At 42.6% G+C, this 20,727-nt stretch overlaps 1 protein-coding gene across 1 annotated transcript in view; it reads left to right on the top strand.

Moving 5' to 3' along the window:
* LOC135516400 (neurexin-1-like) overlaps positions 1–20,727 on the top strand; it is a 1,013,356-nt gene that overhangs the window by 235,122 nt on the left and 757,507 nt on the right. The window contains exon 4 of the mRNA XM_064940681.1: positions 643–660. Coding sequence (XP_064796753.1) covers positions 643–660 — 18 coding nt within the window. The remainder of the gene's footprint in view (positions 1–642; positions 661–20,727) is intronic.

Below are 20,727 nucleotides of genomic sequence, written 5' to 3'. Positions count from 1 at the left end.
ATATATATATATATATATATATATATATATATATATATATATATCTATCTATCTATTTGGCTTTTTTTTATCTCTCTGCCTCGCTCACACATACTACTCTCTCCTTGCTTCGGCGTACTCCATTGGCATATGCCGTCTGGTATATCAGGTGTGTCAACATTTTATGCCAGGGTATAATAATTGAGGATAGAGTCCTGTGATAGCTGGCCACAATTACCAAGCAATGGGAAGAGCACCATCAACAATAAAAACATATATTTCTCTGTAAGGAAGTGACGTCTCTACACGTCCCCGTGACTCCATTTTAAACGAGAGTGTGAGTCTGTTTCCTTATCCACAGAAAAAGGTGCATTTGAGATGTTGACAGATGTTATCTTGTCTGTTTTTTACAAGGAAGACTAAAACGGAAACAACCTTTAATAATGTGTGTTTTTTCCAATCTCAATTAGTAAATGTATTTGTGTTGCTCTGTGAATATGTGTCCTGTTTTTAATTGCTGTCTTCATGCCTTTCTCTCTCTCTTCCTCGGGTGTCATCCGTCTTGTTTTTGTGTCGGGTTGGACGTGAACGGGGTTGTCTTGATTTGAGATTTGAACTAAACTATCTTTTCTCTCTCTCTCGTCTCTCTCTGTCTCCCCACAGGGGACTCATCGCAGGCCGGTAAGTCAACTATCTCTTCACCTTCTCTCTTGCTCTGACACACGTACTGCTGTTTTGTCTGTGGCTGACAGTGATGTGGGATTTGATGATTCTAAGGCACGATACAGACTGAACACGTACACAATGGTGCGCGCCGACGCACGCATGCACACACACACACACACACACACACACTCTCCATTGGGTATACAAAAGCACGTATAAAATCCTAACGTGCCTCTACAAACCAGACAGATTGAGATTGCTGTGCCACTTGAACTTTTCTCCCAGCGGTGAAAGCCAACTTTAAAGGGTGCACAATTACCATTTATTTGTATTGTGAGGCTGCGGGATTCCTGCTTTTATATCAGTGAGAGGAGCTCTCAGTCTCAGTGGATTGTGAGCAATCCAGAAAAGTGTGAACTATATTGCTTTCAATCAGTCATCTGCTGGTTTGGGCCCAGCAATTGACAGCAATAACCACTCAGGTTGAGAATGAAGACATACGAGAGGCCGGGGTGTATCCAACTCAATAGCCAGCCCACTCTGATGAGAGAAGATGACTTAATGGACAGAATATAGATATAGTTGCTCTTACCATTCAGAGTTCAGCAAGGTAACTCTGAATAGCAGAGACATTAACAGGCAGATGGGATCATGTATGTGTGAGGAAGATTGAGGTATACCGCCTGTCTTTGTGAAGTTTTGTGATGTAGATCTGTGTTTTGTAAAGGTTTGCAATTGGGTCAACTGTTTGTTGTGGTGTCTAAGTGAACAGTAGAGAGTATTGTAGTTTTCACCATGTTGTGAGCATGCTTTTAAAGGTGCAATATGCAGAAATCTCTCCGCCATTTCCTGGTTGCTAAAATTCTAGTTATTTGTCTAATTTCAGTTTAAGTGACATAACAAGCAAGTATAGTGTAGAGAATCATTGTACCATCTAAACCTCTGTGAAATATATTTTCCATAAATTAAACTACTGTATTTTCAGCAGTTTGAAGCTGATGTACAAAATTGAAAGTTAAAGCCAAAAAACGAAACTTAAGAACAGGAAGCATAGAAATAGCACACATAGAATATATCTACCACTTCTTAGACTTTTTTTAGTTGAGCTTATTTTTATTTTTACAGGGACAGTGCACATTTAAACAACGTTTCAGAAAAAGTGCAGGTTTTAGCCAGCCGGTTAATTTTCATCCGCGGTCCCTGGGAATGTTATTAAAAACAATTACAATAACAATACAGACAATCAATGAGCAGTGAGCACAAGCAGAGCAACATAGGACAATCAAGACGTAGCATACAGACAGAGTAACATAGAACAAAAAGCAGCAAGATAAAATCCATAAAAGCAACAGTGTTTCCACACCTCAGAAGCTACAGACAACATGGAAAGCGGCCATACAAATCTAGGGATTATGTTCACAAATCTGATTGGCCTTCAGCCATGTCTCCATGTTTTTAATGAAAGTGTGATAGGTGGTGCAGTTGTGTGTCTGATGGCAGTGTATTCCAAACATGGGAAGGTCTCACAGAGGAAGCAGATTGACTAAAGATGCATTTCCTTAAGGGCACTATACAGTCACCTCTCATGGCAGACCTTGTGGATCTGCTGCCATATGTTTGGGCTTTCTGTTTAACAAAAGTGCTGAGTAGAGGGGGGGCCAGGCCATTTAGGATCTTGATTACAAGACATGCGTTGATGTATTGCACAAGATCTTTCCATCTCAGGAGCTCATGCTTTCTGAGGATGTAACAGTGATGATGGCTATTGGGCTTCCTATCAAGCACTTTGAGAGCCTGTTTGGAGACCGACTGAATGGGTTTTAATGTTGTACAGCAAGCTTGGGCCCAACTAGTCAAGCAGAATGTTAAGTGAGGAAGTATCATAGGTTTGGAGTACAGTTTTGCTACCTCTGTTGTCAAACAATTTCTTATAGGTTGAATTTGGTTTTGGTTGCTTAAAATCAGATACCACCTGGAGCTTCTCCCCTGACACATAGACATCTGGTTCAGTCAGTAGCATCAGATACCACCTGGAGCTTCTCCCCTGACACATAGACATCTGCCTCAGTCAGCAGCATCAGATACCACCTGGAGCTTCTCCCCTGACACATAGACATCTGGTTCAGTAGCATCAGATACCACCTGGAGCTTCTCCCCTGACACATAGACATCTGCCTCAGTAGCATCAGATACCACCTGGAGCTTCTCCCCTGACACATAGACATCTGTCTCAGTAGCATCAGATACCACCTGGAGCTTCTCCCCTGACACATAGACATCTGTCTCAGTCAGTAGCATCAGATACCACCTGGAGCTTCTCCCCTGACACATAGACATCTGCCTCAGTAGCATCAGATACCACCTGGAGCTTCTCCCCTGACACATAGACATCTGGCTCAGTAGCATCAAATACCACCTGGAGCTTCTCCCCTGACACATAGACATCTGGTTCAGTAGCATCAGATACCACCTGGAGCTTCTCCCCTGACACATAGACATCTGGTTCAGTAGCATCAGATACCACCTGGAGCTTCTCCCCTGACACATAGACATCTGGTTCAGTAGCATCAGATACCACCTGGAGCTTCTCCCCTGACACATAGACATCTGGCTCAGTAGCATCAGATACCAACTGGAGCTTCTCCCCTGACACATAGACATCTGGTTCAGTAGCATCAGATACCACCTGGAGCTTCTCCCCTGGCTCATAGACATCTGGTTCAGTAGCATCAGATACCACCTGGAGTTTCTCCCCTGACACATAGACATCTGGTTCAGTAGCATCAGATACCACTTGGAGCTTCTCCCCTGACACATAGACATCTGGCTCAGTAGCATCAGTTGTCCTCTTTGTGAAGATCATGCAGACAGTTATTTTCACATTGAGATGCAAACATGAGTCACTGTGCCACTTTGTAACCTGGACCATTACAGTAGTGTGTTCTTGTGCAGCTTGTTGTTTGCTCTTTGCATGCACATATATCACTGTATCATCTGCATACATTCGAACTTCAGACTCAGTACACACAGAAGGCAGAGCATTAATGTACAGGCTGAACAGGAGGGCCCCCAGTATTGACCCTTGGGCCACACCCACATCATAGCTAAGAGTGGGCGACAGCTTATTGCTCACTCTGACACTCTAGGTTCTGCCTTCAAGGTTTGATCTCAAGGCATCGGGGGAAAAGTTGAACTTGGACAATTTTGTGATGAGTACCTCATGGTTAACAGTATCAAAAGCCTTCCTTAATTCCAGAAACACAGCCAACAAATCGCCCCCTTTGTCCATCTTGGACTTCACATTTTCCAGAAGAAAGCACTTGAACCTTTCTGTGGAGTGTTTTGCTCTGAAGGCAAGCTGCACGGAGAGTAATGTGAAGGGACTGTTGTTGAGGTGGGTAATCAGTTGCTCTACTACACACTATTCAACAACCTTCAACACCACAGGTAGTATACTAATGGGCCTGTAGTTACTCTCTTCAGTAGGGTCACCCGATTTAAAGATGGCTGTTATTATGGCCGACTTCCAGACACTTGGAAACACGCCCTAACCAATAGATGCGTTGGTGACCTTAGTAATGGGGTCAATGAGTGACTCCTTGTAGTTTCTAAGAAAGGTAGAGTCCAGCCCAAACACATCTTTGGCTTTAGAGTTCTTTAGTGAGCTAATCACCTTGTTCACCTCTGACTCAGAAACCTCCCTGATGATGAAGACATATCATTAAAACACATTTCTATGTGAGTGTGTCACCCAAAAAGTTACATATTGCAGTTTTAAATATATACATTTAAGTCCAGATATGCTAATAAATTCTACTTACTATATATTTTTTAAACATTGTCTGCCCCCGTCTGCCACTCTGAAATGTATATCAATCAGTTCTTCCCAGACTTAGGACTTGGAAATGTAATACAACCAAGGAGAAAATGCAAACCTATGGACAATCCCAGTTGTTTTGTCTATGTTGTTGTGTTATACTGCTAAAGTGTTATGCATCAGTAGTATTCATTAAAACTACACCCCAAGACCATATCTCAAATCTGCTGACATGCTACTGCATGCTAGATTTTAATTTGGAATCAGTGAAGTGTGTGTGGTGTGTGTGTGTTTTATAGACAAGCTAATGAAACGTAGCAACGCTCCACACAAACAGTTAGGAAATGTAATGCTTGCTAAAGCTATAGCTTCCAGCAGTTGCTGCAATGTGCCTTTCAGTCGAGTATGATGACATCAATATTAGCGCTCCTCTACAGAATATTATCCCCCAAGAATACACTTTTATATAGGAATTTAATCGTTGGATGAAATGTACTGCAGCGTTCAGGCTATGTTCTGACTGAACGAGCAAATATGTACAGCACATACATACACCACACATAATACAATGGATAACTACACATACACCAATACATATATTTTCTTATTTTTGAAAACCATATTCTATGCTTTCCATAGTTTGCCACTGAAATCTGTATGATTCTGACTGGCCACTCTGTTCAATCATTTCAGGCGAGAGTATCTTCATTTGCATGTTGCTCATCCTGAGGTATGTAAAGAGGTATGCAAAGCTGTAAAGACCGTCTTTAGCCCGAACCCCACCGTGTTGTCTGCTATAGTGAATATAGAGCATAATAATGTCTTACCCTGTCCCTCAATAACCATCAGGGAGGCATGAATACCACACATGTCTGCCCTCTAAACACTGCTGTTTACATGGCACACGCCATATGCTCCTCTCTAGGTTCATGACATGAATGTGTTGCTGGAATACGCATTAAGAATACAGACATACACATGCCCAACCCTCACCACCACCTGTAGATGAGGACGGGATATTCTGCTGTGATTCCAGACCTTTGGATATCTCTATAGAACCAGTGTAGCTCAGCTCTTGTCTGTTAGAACCAGAGCCTGTATAGAGACCAGACAGACGTTATGTTGCAGACTCCAGGGCTGTAGCTGGAGAGAGTGGGCCAGAGAGCTAATGTGCCATTTTGTCTGACTTCAGATTATAGCCTAGCAGGGCCGCTTACTCGAGGGTAAACTCAAACACTACCCCGGCTGCTCCCTCCTGCCTGCCTAGACTCTCTCCACAGTAGAAAAAAAATGTAATTAAAATCAGGGAGAGAATGCTGCTGGATCGTGATTTCACATTAGTCTTGTGGGCTAAAAAGGAGGAGATGGCTAATACATTCCTCCACAAGAGGATTTTGTCTATTAGTCCATTTCACCACCATCGTCACAAATTCCTCTGTGAGAAGTTTGGGGTGGATGAGCTTCAGCAAAAAAAGGCTGGAAAAGTTAGGACAGGAAGGAAGGATAGAAGGATGTATGTTAAACATATTTAAATTGGACCACGGTCTGAAGGCCCACAGCCTGCTTGAGGTCCAGACAAAGAGGCATCAAGACACCTCTCAGAGTATTGAATTAGACAAAGGCATGTACCTAGACGAATATGTGACTTAACCTTCTAAAAACGAGGGGGAAGTTGTTTTCAGTGCCTCCACTTCCATGGGTATAAATAAATAAGTACCCGAGGAGAGCCCCAATATAGTCTGAAAAGACTCCAAGCCCCATAACCCTCCTCTTCCCTAGGGGTAACGCCCAGAGCAACCAGAGAAGCCAGACAAAGGCCTGAAGAGTTCCTGGACGAACAACACACAGTTGAACTTCACAGGCACAAAGAGGCCAATTGGTTTGGTTAGTGGCAAATCTACCTCTTTCCTGTTCTCTTTCGTTCTCTCTGTAGTGTGGTGTAATTGACGTTGCAAGAGGACAAGGGATAATAGGGAAAGGAGAGAAAGAAAGGATGAGACCTCATTTTCAAAGATCGTTCAAGTCTGTACCAGAGCACAGGTTGTTCTGCTCTTTCTTTGAGGCAGAGCGTGTCTTTCACGTTATTGAGATGATGGAGTGCATTCATGAGGGAAGCGGGATGCACTAGTGTGTGTAATTCCATTAGAATGACTTACTCAGGTGGAGGAGTGGAGAGAGAGTGGTTAGACAAATGCTGAATGCACACGATCAGAGAAACAAGCACAGGTAGGTGGTGGGCCGACACTGAAAACAGTGTAGTTGATCGATCTACGTTGAGGGAGGAGCTGATTCTCTGTATTTATAATATTCTTATGATTACCAGGTCAATTTGTTGGCACTAGGCCTGACTCCATTTAGTCGACTGGTCCATTGTTTGGTTGTACAGCTGTTGGTCGACCAAGATTATTTTGTTGAGCAGTGGCAAATATATTTACAAAATGTGTAGCACACAAGACACCTGTCTGATTCACGCCTGTCTGAGTGGACTAATCCATTGCGGAAGCCTGTCTGAGTGGACTAATCCATTGCGGAAGCCTGTCTGAGTGGACTAATCCATTGCGGAGGCCTGTCTGAGCGGACTAATCCATTGCGGAGGCCTGTCTGAGTGGACTAATCCATTGCGGAGGCCTGTCTGAGTGGACTAATCCATTGCGGAGGCCTGTCTGAGTGGACTAATCCATTGCGGAGGCCTGTCTGAGTGGACTAGTCCATTGCGGAAGCCTGTCTGAGTGGACTAATTCATTGCGGAGACCTGTCTGAGTGGACTAGTCCATTGCGGAGGCCTGTCTGAGTGGACTAGTCCATTGCGGAAGCCTGTCTGAGTGGACTAATTCATTGCGGAGACCTGTCTGAGTGGACTAGTCCATTGCGGAGGCCTGTCTAAGTGCACTATTCCATTGCGGAGATCTGTCTGAGTGGACTAATTGCCATAATTTACCATAATCTACCATGTTTATTTGGTTACAGTAATTTATTTTAATGCATACAATATATTATTATTACAGTTTTACCATTGTCATTGTAGGATTGGACACATTGTTTTTGGGGTGTGTATTTCATTCAATTTACTGTATGAGTTGTCAATTTATTAATTGTCTTTTGTTTGGAGCGCTCCTGTCGATCTTGAGTCAGGACACAAACCTGATTACACATAGAAGTGGGCCTAGTCCACCTGGCCTGCGTACAAGTGTAGGCCTATAAATGTGCCCATTTGGGGATACTATTTCTGATTGTCTTAAGTCACCGTCACTGTGGAACTTCTCAAAGTAATTTTTCATAGCCTCAAACAGCAAGTAAACAAAGTCTGTTTTTACATCCATTGAGTTCCCCCAACGTAGCCTATGTGAAAAATCATTCCAGCTCCTCTCCCTTTTGATAACCGCTCAGCATGAAAGGTGGAAAAAATGTTCTGTTCTGGTTGAGATTCATAAAATAGGCCTACCTGATTACTTCTTATCCCTGGCACAAATAGCCTACAGCTGTGTCTGTCTGTTCAGAGCTCACTGTTGCAGGAAACACTGATGGGCCAGAATATTTTATACAATGTAACACGTTTGTTAGCGCAGGTTTCATTAGCTATCTCCCTGTCAGCTAATTCAATTTTGAATAATGTCTTGGCATGATTGTCTCATTTCACGTAACTAGCTTCAGGCTTAATTGAACATTCAATCATATCCACTTCCGGTCAAAAGTTTTAGAACACCCACTCATTCATAGGTTTTTCTTTATTTTTACTATTTTCTACATTGTAGAATAATAGTGAAGACGTCAACACTATGAAAGAACACATATGGTATCATGTAGTAGCCAAAAAAGTGTCAAAATATATTTTATATTTGAGATCTTCAAATTGCCACCCTTTGCCTTATTGACAGATTGGCACACTCGTGGCATTCTCCCAACCAGCTTCATGAGGTAGTCACATGGAAGGCATTTCAATTAGCAGGTGTGCTTTCTTAAACGTTAGTTTGTGGAATTAACCAGCTATTTATTTAACTAGGCAAGTCAGTTAAATAAATAAGGATTGGACCCTTTTTTTAAAATGTTGCCTAAAATGACATCTAACTGCCTGTAGCTCAGGACCTGAAGCAAGGATACCTTTTGATACCTTTTGAAAGGAAACACTTTGAAGTTTGTGGAAATGTGAAATTAATGTAGGATAACATAACACATTAGATCTGGTAAAAGATAATACAAATAAAAACACATTTTATTTTTTTCCATAATTTTTTAAATGCAAGAGAAAGGCCATAATGTACTATTCCAGGTTAGGCGCAATTTATATTTTGGCCACTAGATGGGAGCAGTGAATGTCCAAAGTTTTGGACTGATTCAGTCCTGTTTTCTGTTCAAAATGTTCAAAAGTTCATAACTGTGCACTCTCCTCAAGCAATAGTATGCTATTATTTCACTGCAATAGCTACTGTAAATTGGACGGTTCAGTTCAATTAACAATAATTGAAGCTTTCTGCCTATATCAGATATGTTCTGGGAAATGTTCTTGTTACTTACAACCTCATGCTAATCACATTAGCCTACGTTAGCTCAACCGTCCTGCGGGGAGGACATCGATCCTGTAGAGGTGTTAAGAAGAAATTATTATTTGCAATGACGGCCTACCCCAGCCAAACCCTAACCCAAACCCTAGTGCCTGGCCAATTGTGCGCCGCCCTATGGGACTCCAAATCACGGCAGGTTGTGATACAGCCTGGAATCGAACCAGGGTCTGTAGTGACAGTATTAGCTTTACACTACTTGTCCTTATGTTTTTATAGTCTTAATTATTCCTTGGCATAACCTGGTGGTTAAAACATTCCTTGTCCTGGAATGACATGTTTGCTAGTGATAAAGCTATCTGTTCCTGCTAGCGAGCTGCATATCTACTTGTTTTAACAAGCAAGCTATCTACATTACTAAGGTTTCTGCATTCTAAATTGGGAGTCATTTTACAGCTTGCATTGATGGTATGATATTTGTATAACTTAATAATAGTTAGCTAGATTACAAATCAATAAGATGACCTGATATCAGTTTGTTGGACCGAGAAGTCTCTTGAGCTGTCACTAGCTGTCTACTACCTTAGGTACGGGTAATGTGATTGGCCGACGCGATCAGTAGAGACAGTACCATGGATAGTACACAAGCTTTGATTGGTTTACAGTTTAGTACGCAGCAATGTTTGCCTATCCAGCTAGCCATCATAAAAGTAAGTATATAGAAAAAATGTGCAAGAATTGACATTGCCAACAGAATAAACAAATATACACAATATGTAAAAACCAGCTCCTCCCTAGACAGAGATTAATCATCTCGAAAACTAAAGCCAATAGCTTGCTACAGCCCACCACCATAGATGGAAAGGAAATAATCAGCAATTGTCCAGAAAACCAATCACAGGATTTTAGCAAGTGATAGCAAATATTCCTATGAGGGACAATCATATTGCTCACCACACCACTACTAGGTAGGTCTATTGTGGCAGGTAGCTCCAATGATAATTGCTTCTACCAAGATACAAAGAGAGGCAGCCACACTACAAGGAACCTTTATTATCCTCCTGATGAATTTCATTTTGATTCTCCCCCACAAAATGCCTTTGTAATTAACATCTGTCCAAATGCTGTTCTGTTGTCCTGTCTGTCTGTCTGTCTGTCTGTCTGTCTGTCTGTCTGTCTGTCTGTCTGTCTGTCTGTCTGTCTGTCTGTCTGTCTGTCTGTCTGTCTGTCTGTCTGTCTGTCTGTCTGTCTGTCTGTCTGTCTGTCTGTCTGTCTGTCTGTCTGTCTGTCTGTCTGTCTGCCTGCCTGCCTGGTCTGTCTGCCTAATCTATATCTACAGTAAATCTATTTCTCTCTCATTTTCTCTCTCTCTCTGACACTCACTCCCTTCTTCCTCTCTTATTCACTCAGAATGGACTGTGAATGCAAACCTCAGGGGTAGTCAGAGCCAGGACAAAGGTTCTCTTCAAACAGCTACTCTGCAGTGATTGGCCCTCCCTCTAGCCTCCTCCACACAACACAACATCCAGATATCCTTCAACTCATCCAGCTTTTGGAAGAGAAAATCATGGGATCTCGGCCCAGGATGAGGGGGACTGCTAATCAGAACACATTGTTTCCTCCAAACATGCAGCTCTTAGAATAAACCACCGTCATGTAACATTGTGATCTGACATGAATCATATTAGACTACTGTATGAGTTGGGTATGATTTTGGAAATACAACAGGTATAACCTTAAGGTGAAATGCTTACTTACAAGCCCTTAAGCAACAATGCCATTTTAAGAAAAAAAGTGTTAAAAAGTATTTACTAAAGTAAACAAAGGAAAAAAAACAGACTTGGCACTCCGGTATCGCTTGCCGTGCGGTAGCAGAGAGAACAGTCTATGACTAGGATGGCTGGAGTCTTTGGAAATTTTTTGGGGCCTTCCTCTGACAACGGCTGGTATAGAGGTCCTGGATGGCAGGAAGCTTGGTCCCGGGAATGTACTAGGCCGTACGCACTACCCTCTGTAGTGCCTTGCAGTCGGAGGTTAAGCAGTTGCCACACCAGGCAGTGATGCAACCAGTCAGGATGCTCTCGATGATGCAGCTGTAGAACTTTTTGAGGATCTCCTGAAAATTGTCATGCCCTCTTCATGACTGTCTTGGTGTGTTTGGACCATGATAGTTTGTTGGTGGTGTGGACACCAAGGAACTTGAAGCTCTCAACCTGCTCCACTACAGCCCCATCGATGACAATGGGGGCGTGCTGACCTCCTTGGCCATGCAGTCATGGGTGAACAGGGAGTACAGGAGGGGACCCCTGAGGGGCCCCCATGTTGAGGATCAGCGTGGCAGATGTGTTGTTACTTACCCTGACTACCTGGGGGCGGCCCGTCAAGAAGTCCAGGATCCAGTTGCAGAGGGAGGTGTTTAGTTCCAGGGTCCTTAGTAAAGTGATGAGCTGTGTTAAACGCTGAGCTGTAATCATTGAATAGCATTCTCACATAAGTGTTCTGTTTGCCCAGGTGGGAAAGAGCAGTGTGGAGTGCAAAAAAGATTGCCTCATCTGTGGATCTGTTGGGGCGGTATGCAAATTGGAGTGGGGCAAATTGGAGTGGGGATAATGGTGTTGATGTGAGCCATGACCAGCCTTTCAAAGCACTTCATGGCTACAGACGTGAATGCTACGGGCCGGTTGTCATTTAGGCAGGTTACCTTGGTGTTCTTGGGCACAGGGACTATGGTGGTCTGCTTGGAACATGTTGGTATTACAGACTCGGTCAGGGGCAGGTTGAAAATGTCAGTGAAAACACTTGCCAGTTGGTCAGCGCATGCTCAGAGTACACGTCCTGGTAGTCTGTCTGGCCCTGCAGCCTTGTGAATGTTGACCTGTTTAAAGGTTTTATTCCCTACGGATCGGCTACGGATAGCATGATCACACAGTCGTCCGGAAAAGCTGATGCTCTCATGCGTGCTTCAGTGTTGGTTGCCTCAAAGCAAGCATAGAAGTTATTTAGCTTGTCTGGTAGGCACGTGTCACTGGGCAGCTCGCAGCTGTGCTTCCCTTTGCAGTCCATAATAGGTCCACCTCCGATGAGCGTCAGTGCCGGTGTAGTACGATTCAATCTTAGTCCTGTATTGACGCCTTGCCTGTTTGATGGTTCATCGAATGGCATAGTGGGATGTCGTGTAAGTGTACAGGTTAGAGTCCCGCTCCTTGAAAGCGGCAGCTCTAACCTTTAGCTCAGTGCAGATATTGCCTGTAATCCATGGTTTCTGGTGTGGTATGTATGTACGGTCACTGTGGGGACAACTTCATCAATGCTCTTATTGATGAAGCTAGTGACTGATGTGGTGTACTCCTCAATGCCATCGGAAGAATCCCTGAATATATGCCAGTCTGTGCTAGCAAAACAGTCCTGTAGCTTAGCATCTGCTTCTTCTGGCAGCTTCCTTATTGAGAGAGTCACTGGTACTTCCTTCTTCAGTTTTGCTTGAAGGCAGGAATCAGGAGGCTTGAAAACTAAGTAGATTTATCACATAGATAGTGATTGCAACCTAGGCTTTTCCATCCTGGCTTTTGCTATGTGGTTTGTACACAGCTCTGTATCCTCACTGCACTGATATGGTTATTTGGAAATGCCCCTTTTCTTTGTCAGGGCACTCTTTCAAAAGCCTTATAACATTCCTAATTTATGAGTTTGTTTCATTGCTATCATCATATCAAGGCTATCGCTGAGGCAATGTCCTGAATGACAGCACTGCCTTGAATAACAGTTAATCGAATCAATCTCATATTGGACCCAAACATATATATTCATGTAAAAAAAAACACACACTCTATTTCTGTAATATACAAAACCACTCAGTAATTCAAAACCCAGTCATTATTTAGCTACAGTTGTTGTTTCACTCGTTATAATCAAGCCTCCTCTCCAACCCCAATGTAAGATGGCCGCCCTCTGAATAACAGTGATTGCAATAAAACACTAAGCCCACAGGCCATTTGCATATTGAAGGGGGTAATGAGATAGCTAGCTACCTTAGATAATTAGTGCTTAAGGCGTTTAACATCCTGTCTCGGCCACAGGGACCGAGTTAACTCACAAGCAATTTAACGACGAGTCATTTGGTCCTGACATTTCAGGTGTTTTTTTTTATGGCATTTGTTTTGCATGTGTGTCACAAAACAGAGCTCATGGCTACACCATAAGGACCCCTTGCTAAGGATATAGTACCCTGTTATAAATGCCTGCTAGGAAACACATGAAGAGCCCAAAGATTTTGAAGTGCTGATGCTAATGTTAACGATGATAAATGCTGCCTGGTAAATGTTAATGTTTGCAAATGCTTTCCCTAACTGTTTTGCTGACATTTTATTCCTTTGGGAAGCCGGTGACACCGACGACGGAGCGATCACTCAATCTTATAAGCGTTGAATTTCAGTCGCAGGCGTCAATTATTTGAAGTTTTATCGCGATTGTGTTCGATAATCTAAAAAATCGTATTTAGATATTGTGTTTGAGCTCCATGGTAACTCTCTATTGTGCACATGCAGTGTAGTGAGTGGAGAGAGTAGCATTTCCACGCAGGCAATGAAGAAAGCGAAGTACATCTACATTGGTGCTAGCCCAGCTAACAATTGTAGAGAGAGAGGAAGTTCATGTAATGTTACCCATAATGTTCCCCTAATGTTTGAGTGTCCAGTTTTCTGTTAGTAAGGGGAACGTTCTATCTAAGTTAGCAAAAAGAACCTTTTTAGCATTTTGCGTTAGTTAGGAGAACATTCCCATAATGCCAAACAGAACACACCCAGAGTGTGGTTATCATCTTCTCAGAATATACAACGTTAATGTTCTAGACACGTTTCATGGGACGTTGCAAGAACGTTCGTGTCCAGTTTTCTGAGTGTTGGGAGAATATTCCACCAATGTCCCACCAAAACATACACAGAACATAGTTGCCATGTTTTTAGAACATAAAATATTAATGTTCTATACATGTTTCATGAGTCCAATGTTCTGAGGGTGACGGTAATAATCCATGAACGTTCCACCAAACCAGTAACCAACACTCTCTTCTATTTAATATGACTTATTCATCTCTGGCATCCATCACAACACACAGTACTATGTTCTCAATCAAGGACTATAACAATGCTGTAGACTCTTGTTGGGTATTGACTGTTGTGTTAGATACTGCTTTAGTGATAGTAAGGGGTAAGACAATGGAGAGAGAGCCCAATCCACCTTGACTTGAACTTCTGAATGTATCTATTTTCTTTCTGTTTCCCTTTTAGTGATTACAGCTGCATTACCACATAATACATTACAACTGACCTTATATTTTGGTTACATAAATTGATTTATGATGTTTTTCATGTGCCCAAGGCATAGGTTCATTACAGTCGCTCTACAGGCTCATTGCTGGACTATTAGGCTGATTTGACTCCATAAGGAGAGAAGGAGGGAAGGGAGGGAGTGACGGATGTAAGGAGGGATAGAGGGAAATGGAGGGATATTAGTGGGACCACCAGAGGATCGTAAACTAGGGCCAAGGCATGGCTCTCAAATGACATGGACTAGCATGGACTGGCGCTGGTGCCTTGTAGATGCACAGCTTCTAAAATATGTTACTTGTTATGGGGACTGTATCAGAACATCTGGCATGGGGCACAAGGAGCAGCGTGGAACGCTTCAACCTACACACACACATGCAAGCACACACACACACACATGCACACGCATATTCCTTCCTTGTCAGGATATTTGGGTGAATTGTTAGGACATTGGAGTCCTGATGAACTATGAAAACAAGTAAACATGCACACACTCTCTCTCTCTCACACACACACACACACACACACACACACACTTTAAACTCCATTAGCAGGACTTGGGGAAAGCAACACATATTTATCTTGCGACAGGCCAGAAACTCTAGCCTCTCTCTCTAGAACAGAGATACAAACACAGTAGAGACATTTTGCCCTGATTTTTGTCAACCTGTAATGGGGTATCTCTGTAATAGGGCTTCTCTGCAGACTTCTGAATCCTGCTCCCAGACCAGTTGAGACAATTCCAGACTGACACCCACGGACTAGATGGCTTTTTGCTACTCCTTCAGATTCATGTGTAGTTTATATCCTCAATGCCACAAAGCATCGCCATATATGAAGTGTCTCAGCTGTGAGAAGGGATGACTCTGTATTTGTTAAGCCCCAGCTATGGTTCAGAGAGTTATCAACAACATGGACCCCTGTACAGCCGGCTAAAGAATCATAGCCACAGTGTACTCCAGTGCGGTGACCGTGTTGTTGAGCAGTGTTCACCGGTGCTGATCGATCAGGAATCCAATAGGACTGATGATGCCAATTAATCAAGCTGTCAGCGCTACAGCTACTGCCCAGGGGGCATTCTCAATAGGTAGGGAGCGACAGAGACTGGGGCTCTGTTTCATTCCACAAAGAATTTCCTCCCCTCTCCCCTCTGAGCTTCTTTACTTTCTTTCATGGATCTGATGGGTGAAATCAACGTGGCTGAAACAAGGTGGGAGATATTGGTGACACCTACCCAGTTGGTGTTAGTTTTATGAAGGGGAGTGAACAAGGTAGCCCATTATCAGCCTCAAAACATCATCCGGTGACAATTTTTCTGAAAGTTAAGCGTCATATGTTGTGGCACATAATATGAATATTAACATGAAAATTATTCCTGGACAGAACACAGCCCATATATTCCTTTCAAAAGTCTTCAAGTGTTGTCAAATTGGTTCAAGCTCTGTCAAGCCTTGCCATAGATTTTCAAGCAGATTTAGGTAAAAACTGTATCTCGACCACTCAGGAAAATTCACTCTCTTCTTGGTTGGCCTTGTATTTTAAGCTTTAAGCTTAAAAGCTCCATTCAATACATTTTTTTATCCTGAAAAACTTCCCAGTCCTTAATGATTACAAGCATACCCATAACATGATGCAGCCACCACTATGCTCAAAAGTATGGAGAGTGGTACTCAGTAATGTGTTGTTTTGGATTTACACTAAAAATACCACTTTGTTTTCAGGTCAAAAAGTTAATTGCTTTACCACATTTGTTGCAGTATTACTTTAGTGCCTTGTTGGAAACAGGATGCATGTTTTGGAATATTTTTATTTTCTACAAGCGTCCTTCTTTTCACTCTGTCAATTAGGTTAGTGCTGTGGAGTAACTACAATGTTGTTGATCCATCCTCAGTTTTCTCCTTTCACAGCCATTAAACCGTGTAACTGTTGTAAAGTCTCCATTGGCCTCGTGGTGAAATCCCTGAGCGGTTTCCTTCCTCTACAGCAACTGAGTTAGAAAGGACCCCTGTATATTTGTAGTGCCTGGGTGTATTGATACACCATCCAAAGTGTAACTAATAACTTCACCATGTTCAAAGGGATATTCAATGTAAGTTATTTTTTTAACCCATCTACCCAACTCAGGCTGTTGCGTACATCATGCTTCAATGTCAATAGGAGACGTGCCTTAACATACGACTGATGCACACAGATGTGAAATTACTGTGAAATGAAGTCCTAAGAGACACATACTGATTTTTATGACATGAATCAGTCACTAGAAAACCTGCTTGAAAATTTGACTAATGCACGCAGATGTTAAGAGTGAATGCTGAGACTCTTGCCTGAGTTTTACCAACTGCTGGTTTTTGCTGTAATCGGAGGACCAGAACAAATATTTTTATTGATTATCTGACAGTATGCCTAATTCATACTGTATGCCCTATAAGGATTTCAAGCTGCGTGTATGAATATTCTGTGTTTCGTTGAGTGTTATTGGACTAGAGGCAGTGGTAACCACATGCAGGCTATTCCACAATCTCAGGAAATATAACTGAGTAAAGTTATTTCATGGACATTGAGTGAATAGATGACATGCCTGTACTTTTGTTTGTTTTACCTGTTCTAAGTGCATTTGGGACACGTCTACACATGATTCGTCATTTGACCGGACGTTTGATGTAATTATTGGATGCTCAGTTTGTTTGCTATCTTTAGAAATTGTGCATGATTCATCTTCAAATGGCCATCTATAACAATAACTATTTTAGGTGTTTGCCATATGTACTGCATATAAGAGGCTTTGATATGGTGTTGATATATCATGTATTTAATACAGTCTTCCGCATCATACAGATGATAGGTTTTCCGTGTAAAATCCATTGAAGTTCCTTTATATATTGTCAAACTTTGCAATGAAGCCCGTAGATCAGCCAGAGGCTGTCTAATATAGCCATTTGCTCCCTCTGTCACACAGTATTATGGCGAATCTAGTTTTGTCATGAAGCTTATGAAGCTGTAGAGGCCAGACTCAGAGGCTGTGGTAGTTTAGGTCCCATCTCCACTCCATAAACTATGGTATGCAGCACGGTCAGGAGAACAGTTTGCTGCTACAACACCACCGGGGCTCTGTCCTGTGTGTTCTGTTGTATTGTGATGTCATAGCACATTCCAACCAACTTTTACTCTCTGATCGAGTGAATCTGAATGAATGCGTAGACACAATGTTTTTCACGCTCAGCAGTTTCCCATGTGTATCAAGAATGGTCCACCACCTAAAGGACATCCAGCCAACTTGACCCAACTGTGGGAAGCATTGGAGTCAACATGGGCCAGCATCCCTGTGGAATGCTTTCAACACTTTGTCGGGGGCTAAGGGTTGTTCCTAAGCATGACACAACACGGAGTGCCTGGATACAGCCATTAGCCGTGGTATATTGGCCATATACCACTAACCCCTGAGGTGCCTTATTGCCGTTATAAACCGCTTGCCAACACAGTAAGGCAAGGAACCACGCATCTAAATTGAAAGTGTTGCTTTAATAAATACCTTAAAGTAGTCCGAACAAAAGTCTCGTTGCTAGACTGGTTGCTATGCAACATAACCGCGGGCTAGCTAGCAAGCTTACATTAAATGTATGCAACAACTGAGCATTAGCGTTACTTCTAGAGTGACTAACACAAGCCAATTGTTTACTAATGTTGATCTGAATGTTGCCATTTATTGTGTAGGAATACATTTGTTCCCCCACGTTATCATTTGTTGTTGGCTTTCCCATGTTATCGTTTGTTGTTGGCTTGCCCATGTTATCGTTTGTTGTTGGCTTGCCCATGTTATCGTTTGTTGTTGGCTTGCCCATGTTGTAATTTGTTGTTGGCTTGCCCATGTTGTAATTTGTTGTTGGCTTGCCCATGTTGTAATTTGTTGTTGGCTTGCCCATGTTGTAATTTGTTGTTGGCTTGCCCATGTTGTAATTTGTTGTTGTCTTGCCCATGTTGTAATTTGTTGTTGGCTTGCCCATGTTGTAATTTGTTGTTGGCTTGCCCATGTTGTAATCTGTTGGTGGCTTGCCCATGTTGTAATCTGTTGTTGGCTTGCCCATGTTGTAATCTGTTGTTGGCTTGCCCATGTTGTAATTTGTTGTTGGCTTGCCCATGTTGTAATTTGTGGTTGGCTTGCCCATGTTGTAATTTGTTGTTGGCTTGCCCATGTTGTAATTTGTGGTTGGCTTGCCCATGTTGTAATTTGTTGTTGGCTTGCCCATGTTGTAATTTGTTGTTGGCTTGCCCATGTTGTAATTTGTTGTTGGCTTGCCCATGTTGTAATTTGTTGTTGTCTTGCCCATGTTGTAATTTGTTGTTGGCTTGCCCATGTTGTAATTTGTTGTTGGCTTGCCCATGTTGTAATTTGTTGTTGGCTTGCCCATGTTGTAATTTGTTGTTGGCTTGCCCATGTTGTAATTTGTTGTTGGCTTGCCCATGTTGTAATTTGTTGTTGGCTTGCCCATGTTGTAATTTGTTGTTGTCTTGCCCATGTTGTAATTTGTTGTTGGCTTGCCCATGTTGTAATTTGTTGTTGGCTTGCCCATGTTGTAATTTGTTGTTGGCTTGCCCATGTTGTAATTTGTTGGCACGACGCTGCTGGATAATGGATGCCGTTCTTTTAGCTGGGGAGGCTGCTGCTGCTGTGTTGTCATCATTCTCCACTGCTTCCTCGCTTCCAGATTTGGCCTCCAGTAACTTTGAAGAGAGGTTTTGAATCTGTGTCCTCTGACAGACATTGTTATTGTGCCTCCAGCCCGGCAACCAACCTTTTCTGGATCATGGTGGTTCGGAGGTAGTGGTTTGAGTAGTTTGCAGATCTTTGGCAACATTGTTGCGAGGGTGTTCACTCACATTGGCTTTTTTTTGTGTTCATGAAACATATGAGACAAAAAAACATTAGCTAATAGTTAGGTCTACATAACTACTGGTTATATTGCCAGAGTACATTAGAATGATTGAGCTTGCTAACAGTTACATACCATATGATTCTGTTGACTGCTTTACATTTCGGGTGTAGGTACAACGCCGGGGTGTCGGAGGGACAGATACTTCATTAGGGAAGCTACCAGGCAGAGGGGATCACCCGGGGTGTCGGAGGGACAGATACTTCATTAGGGAAGCTACCAGGCAGAGGTGATCACCCGGCAGTTCAAACATGAATCCACCTCCGCCTTTCCTGTTCTTCTCTTGTAGGTCCTTGTCGTTTTTTGTTGGTTCATTGAAAGAGTGAATTTCATACTGTATGCCATTCTCGTCTGTATTCTCGTCTGTTTCAGCAGATGGTTTCCCTCCTTCCCCCTTTGCCCAAAATGAATTTGAACATCAAACCACACTTTGTTCAGCAAACCCTCAGGTGTTTCAGTGTCCAGAGCCTTGGATTGTTTGATGAACTGCACTTCGTCTTCAGTTCCCCTCTTTCCTCAACTTTTTAATTACGCACATAAACACATTGTTGAATCCGTTGTCCTTCTGTATACTCCATGCTAAACTGAGAGGCGGGTCATTGATATGTCGGGTCAAACCAGAGTCCAGCGTAGTTGCTAATCCCATATTCATCGCCATTCAGGTTCCTCACTGAACCATAGAAGTCCCGTAGAATGAAGTTCAGCACCACTGTTGTTGCATTCCCAAACTCACAACCCTTTTCCTGCCTGTCAGTGACGCAGGTACGTTCCCACCTTGTTTGTTTCACGGTGTTCTTTTAGTTCTGGTTTGTCACACGTTCATCCAAACGCTTCTTTTCTACAACTGTTGTTGAAGTAGCCAGTTTATCAAGTTGAAAAAGCTAAGCGTCATCATAGTCATGTGAAACGGTCTCACATATACATGGCTGAATGCTGTTTTTGCCAATCAACATACACAGTATCCAAACTAGCCAGTTCTTAACAGTGTGTAAGTGTGGTATAAGTCTCAAATCAAAACAAATGTGTCACATGCGCCGAATACAACTGGTGAAGACTTTATCCTGAAGTGCTTGCTTACAAGCCCTCCCCAATGATGTGGAGTTTAAAACTAATAATATATATATAAAATAGAAACACAAGGAAAATAAAATACACCAGAACCACATACAGTGAGTACCAGTACCATTCTGTGGGGGACAATCAGAGAATCAGCAACTACATCTGTTGATTTGGCTTGTTAGTAACTAGTATCCCAGCATAGACTATCACTCTCTTCATCCAATCAAAACTCTCAACCCCAATCCAATGCAATACATATATTATTACTGCACTAGTTTTCTCCCTATCTGGTACCACATAGTCTTTCCTCAGTAGGGTGGTCCAAAATACACCTGCAGCTGCAGTACTTACAGCTTCCCAGCCCTCCAACCGTCAGTCTTTACAGGTCCCTTGTGAAGCTGTGATGTGGCCATACTGATCCCAGCCCTGTATATAACCCTGATGATGGATGACGGGGC

The sequence above is a fragment of the Oncorhynchus masou genome, chromosome 27 (genome assembly GCF_036934945.1).
Source record: "Oncorhynchus masou masou isolate Uvic2021 chromosome 27, UVic_Omas_1.1, whole genome shotgun sequence".
Classification (NCBI taxonomy): Eukaryota; Metazoa; Chordata; class Actinopteri; order Salmoniformes; family Salmonidae; genus Oncorhynchus; species Oncorhynchus masou.
This window is presented reverse-complemented; position numbering and strand designations above follow the sequence as displayed.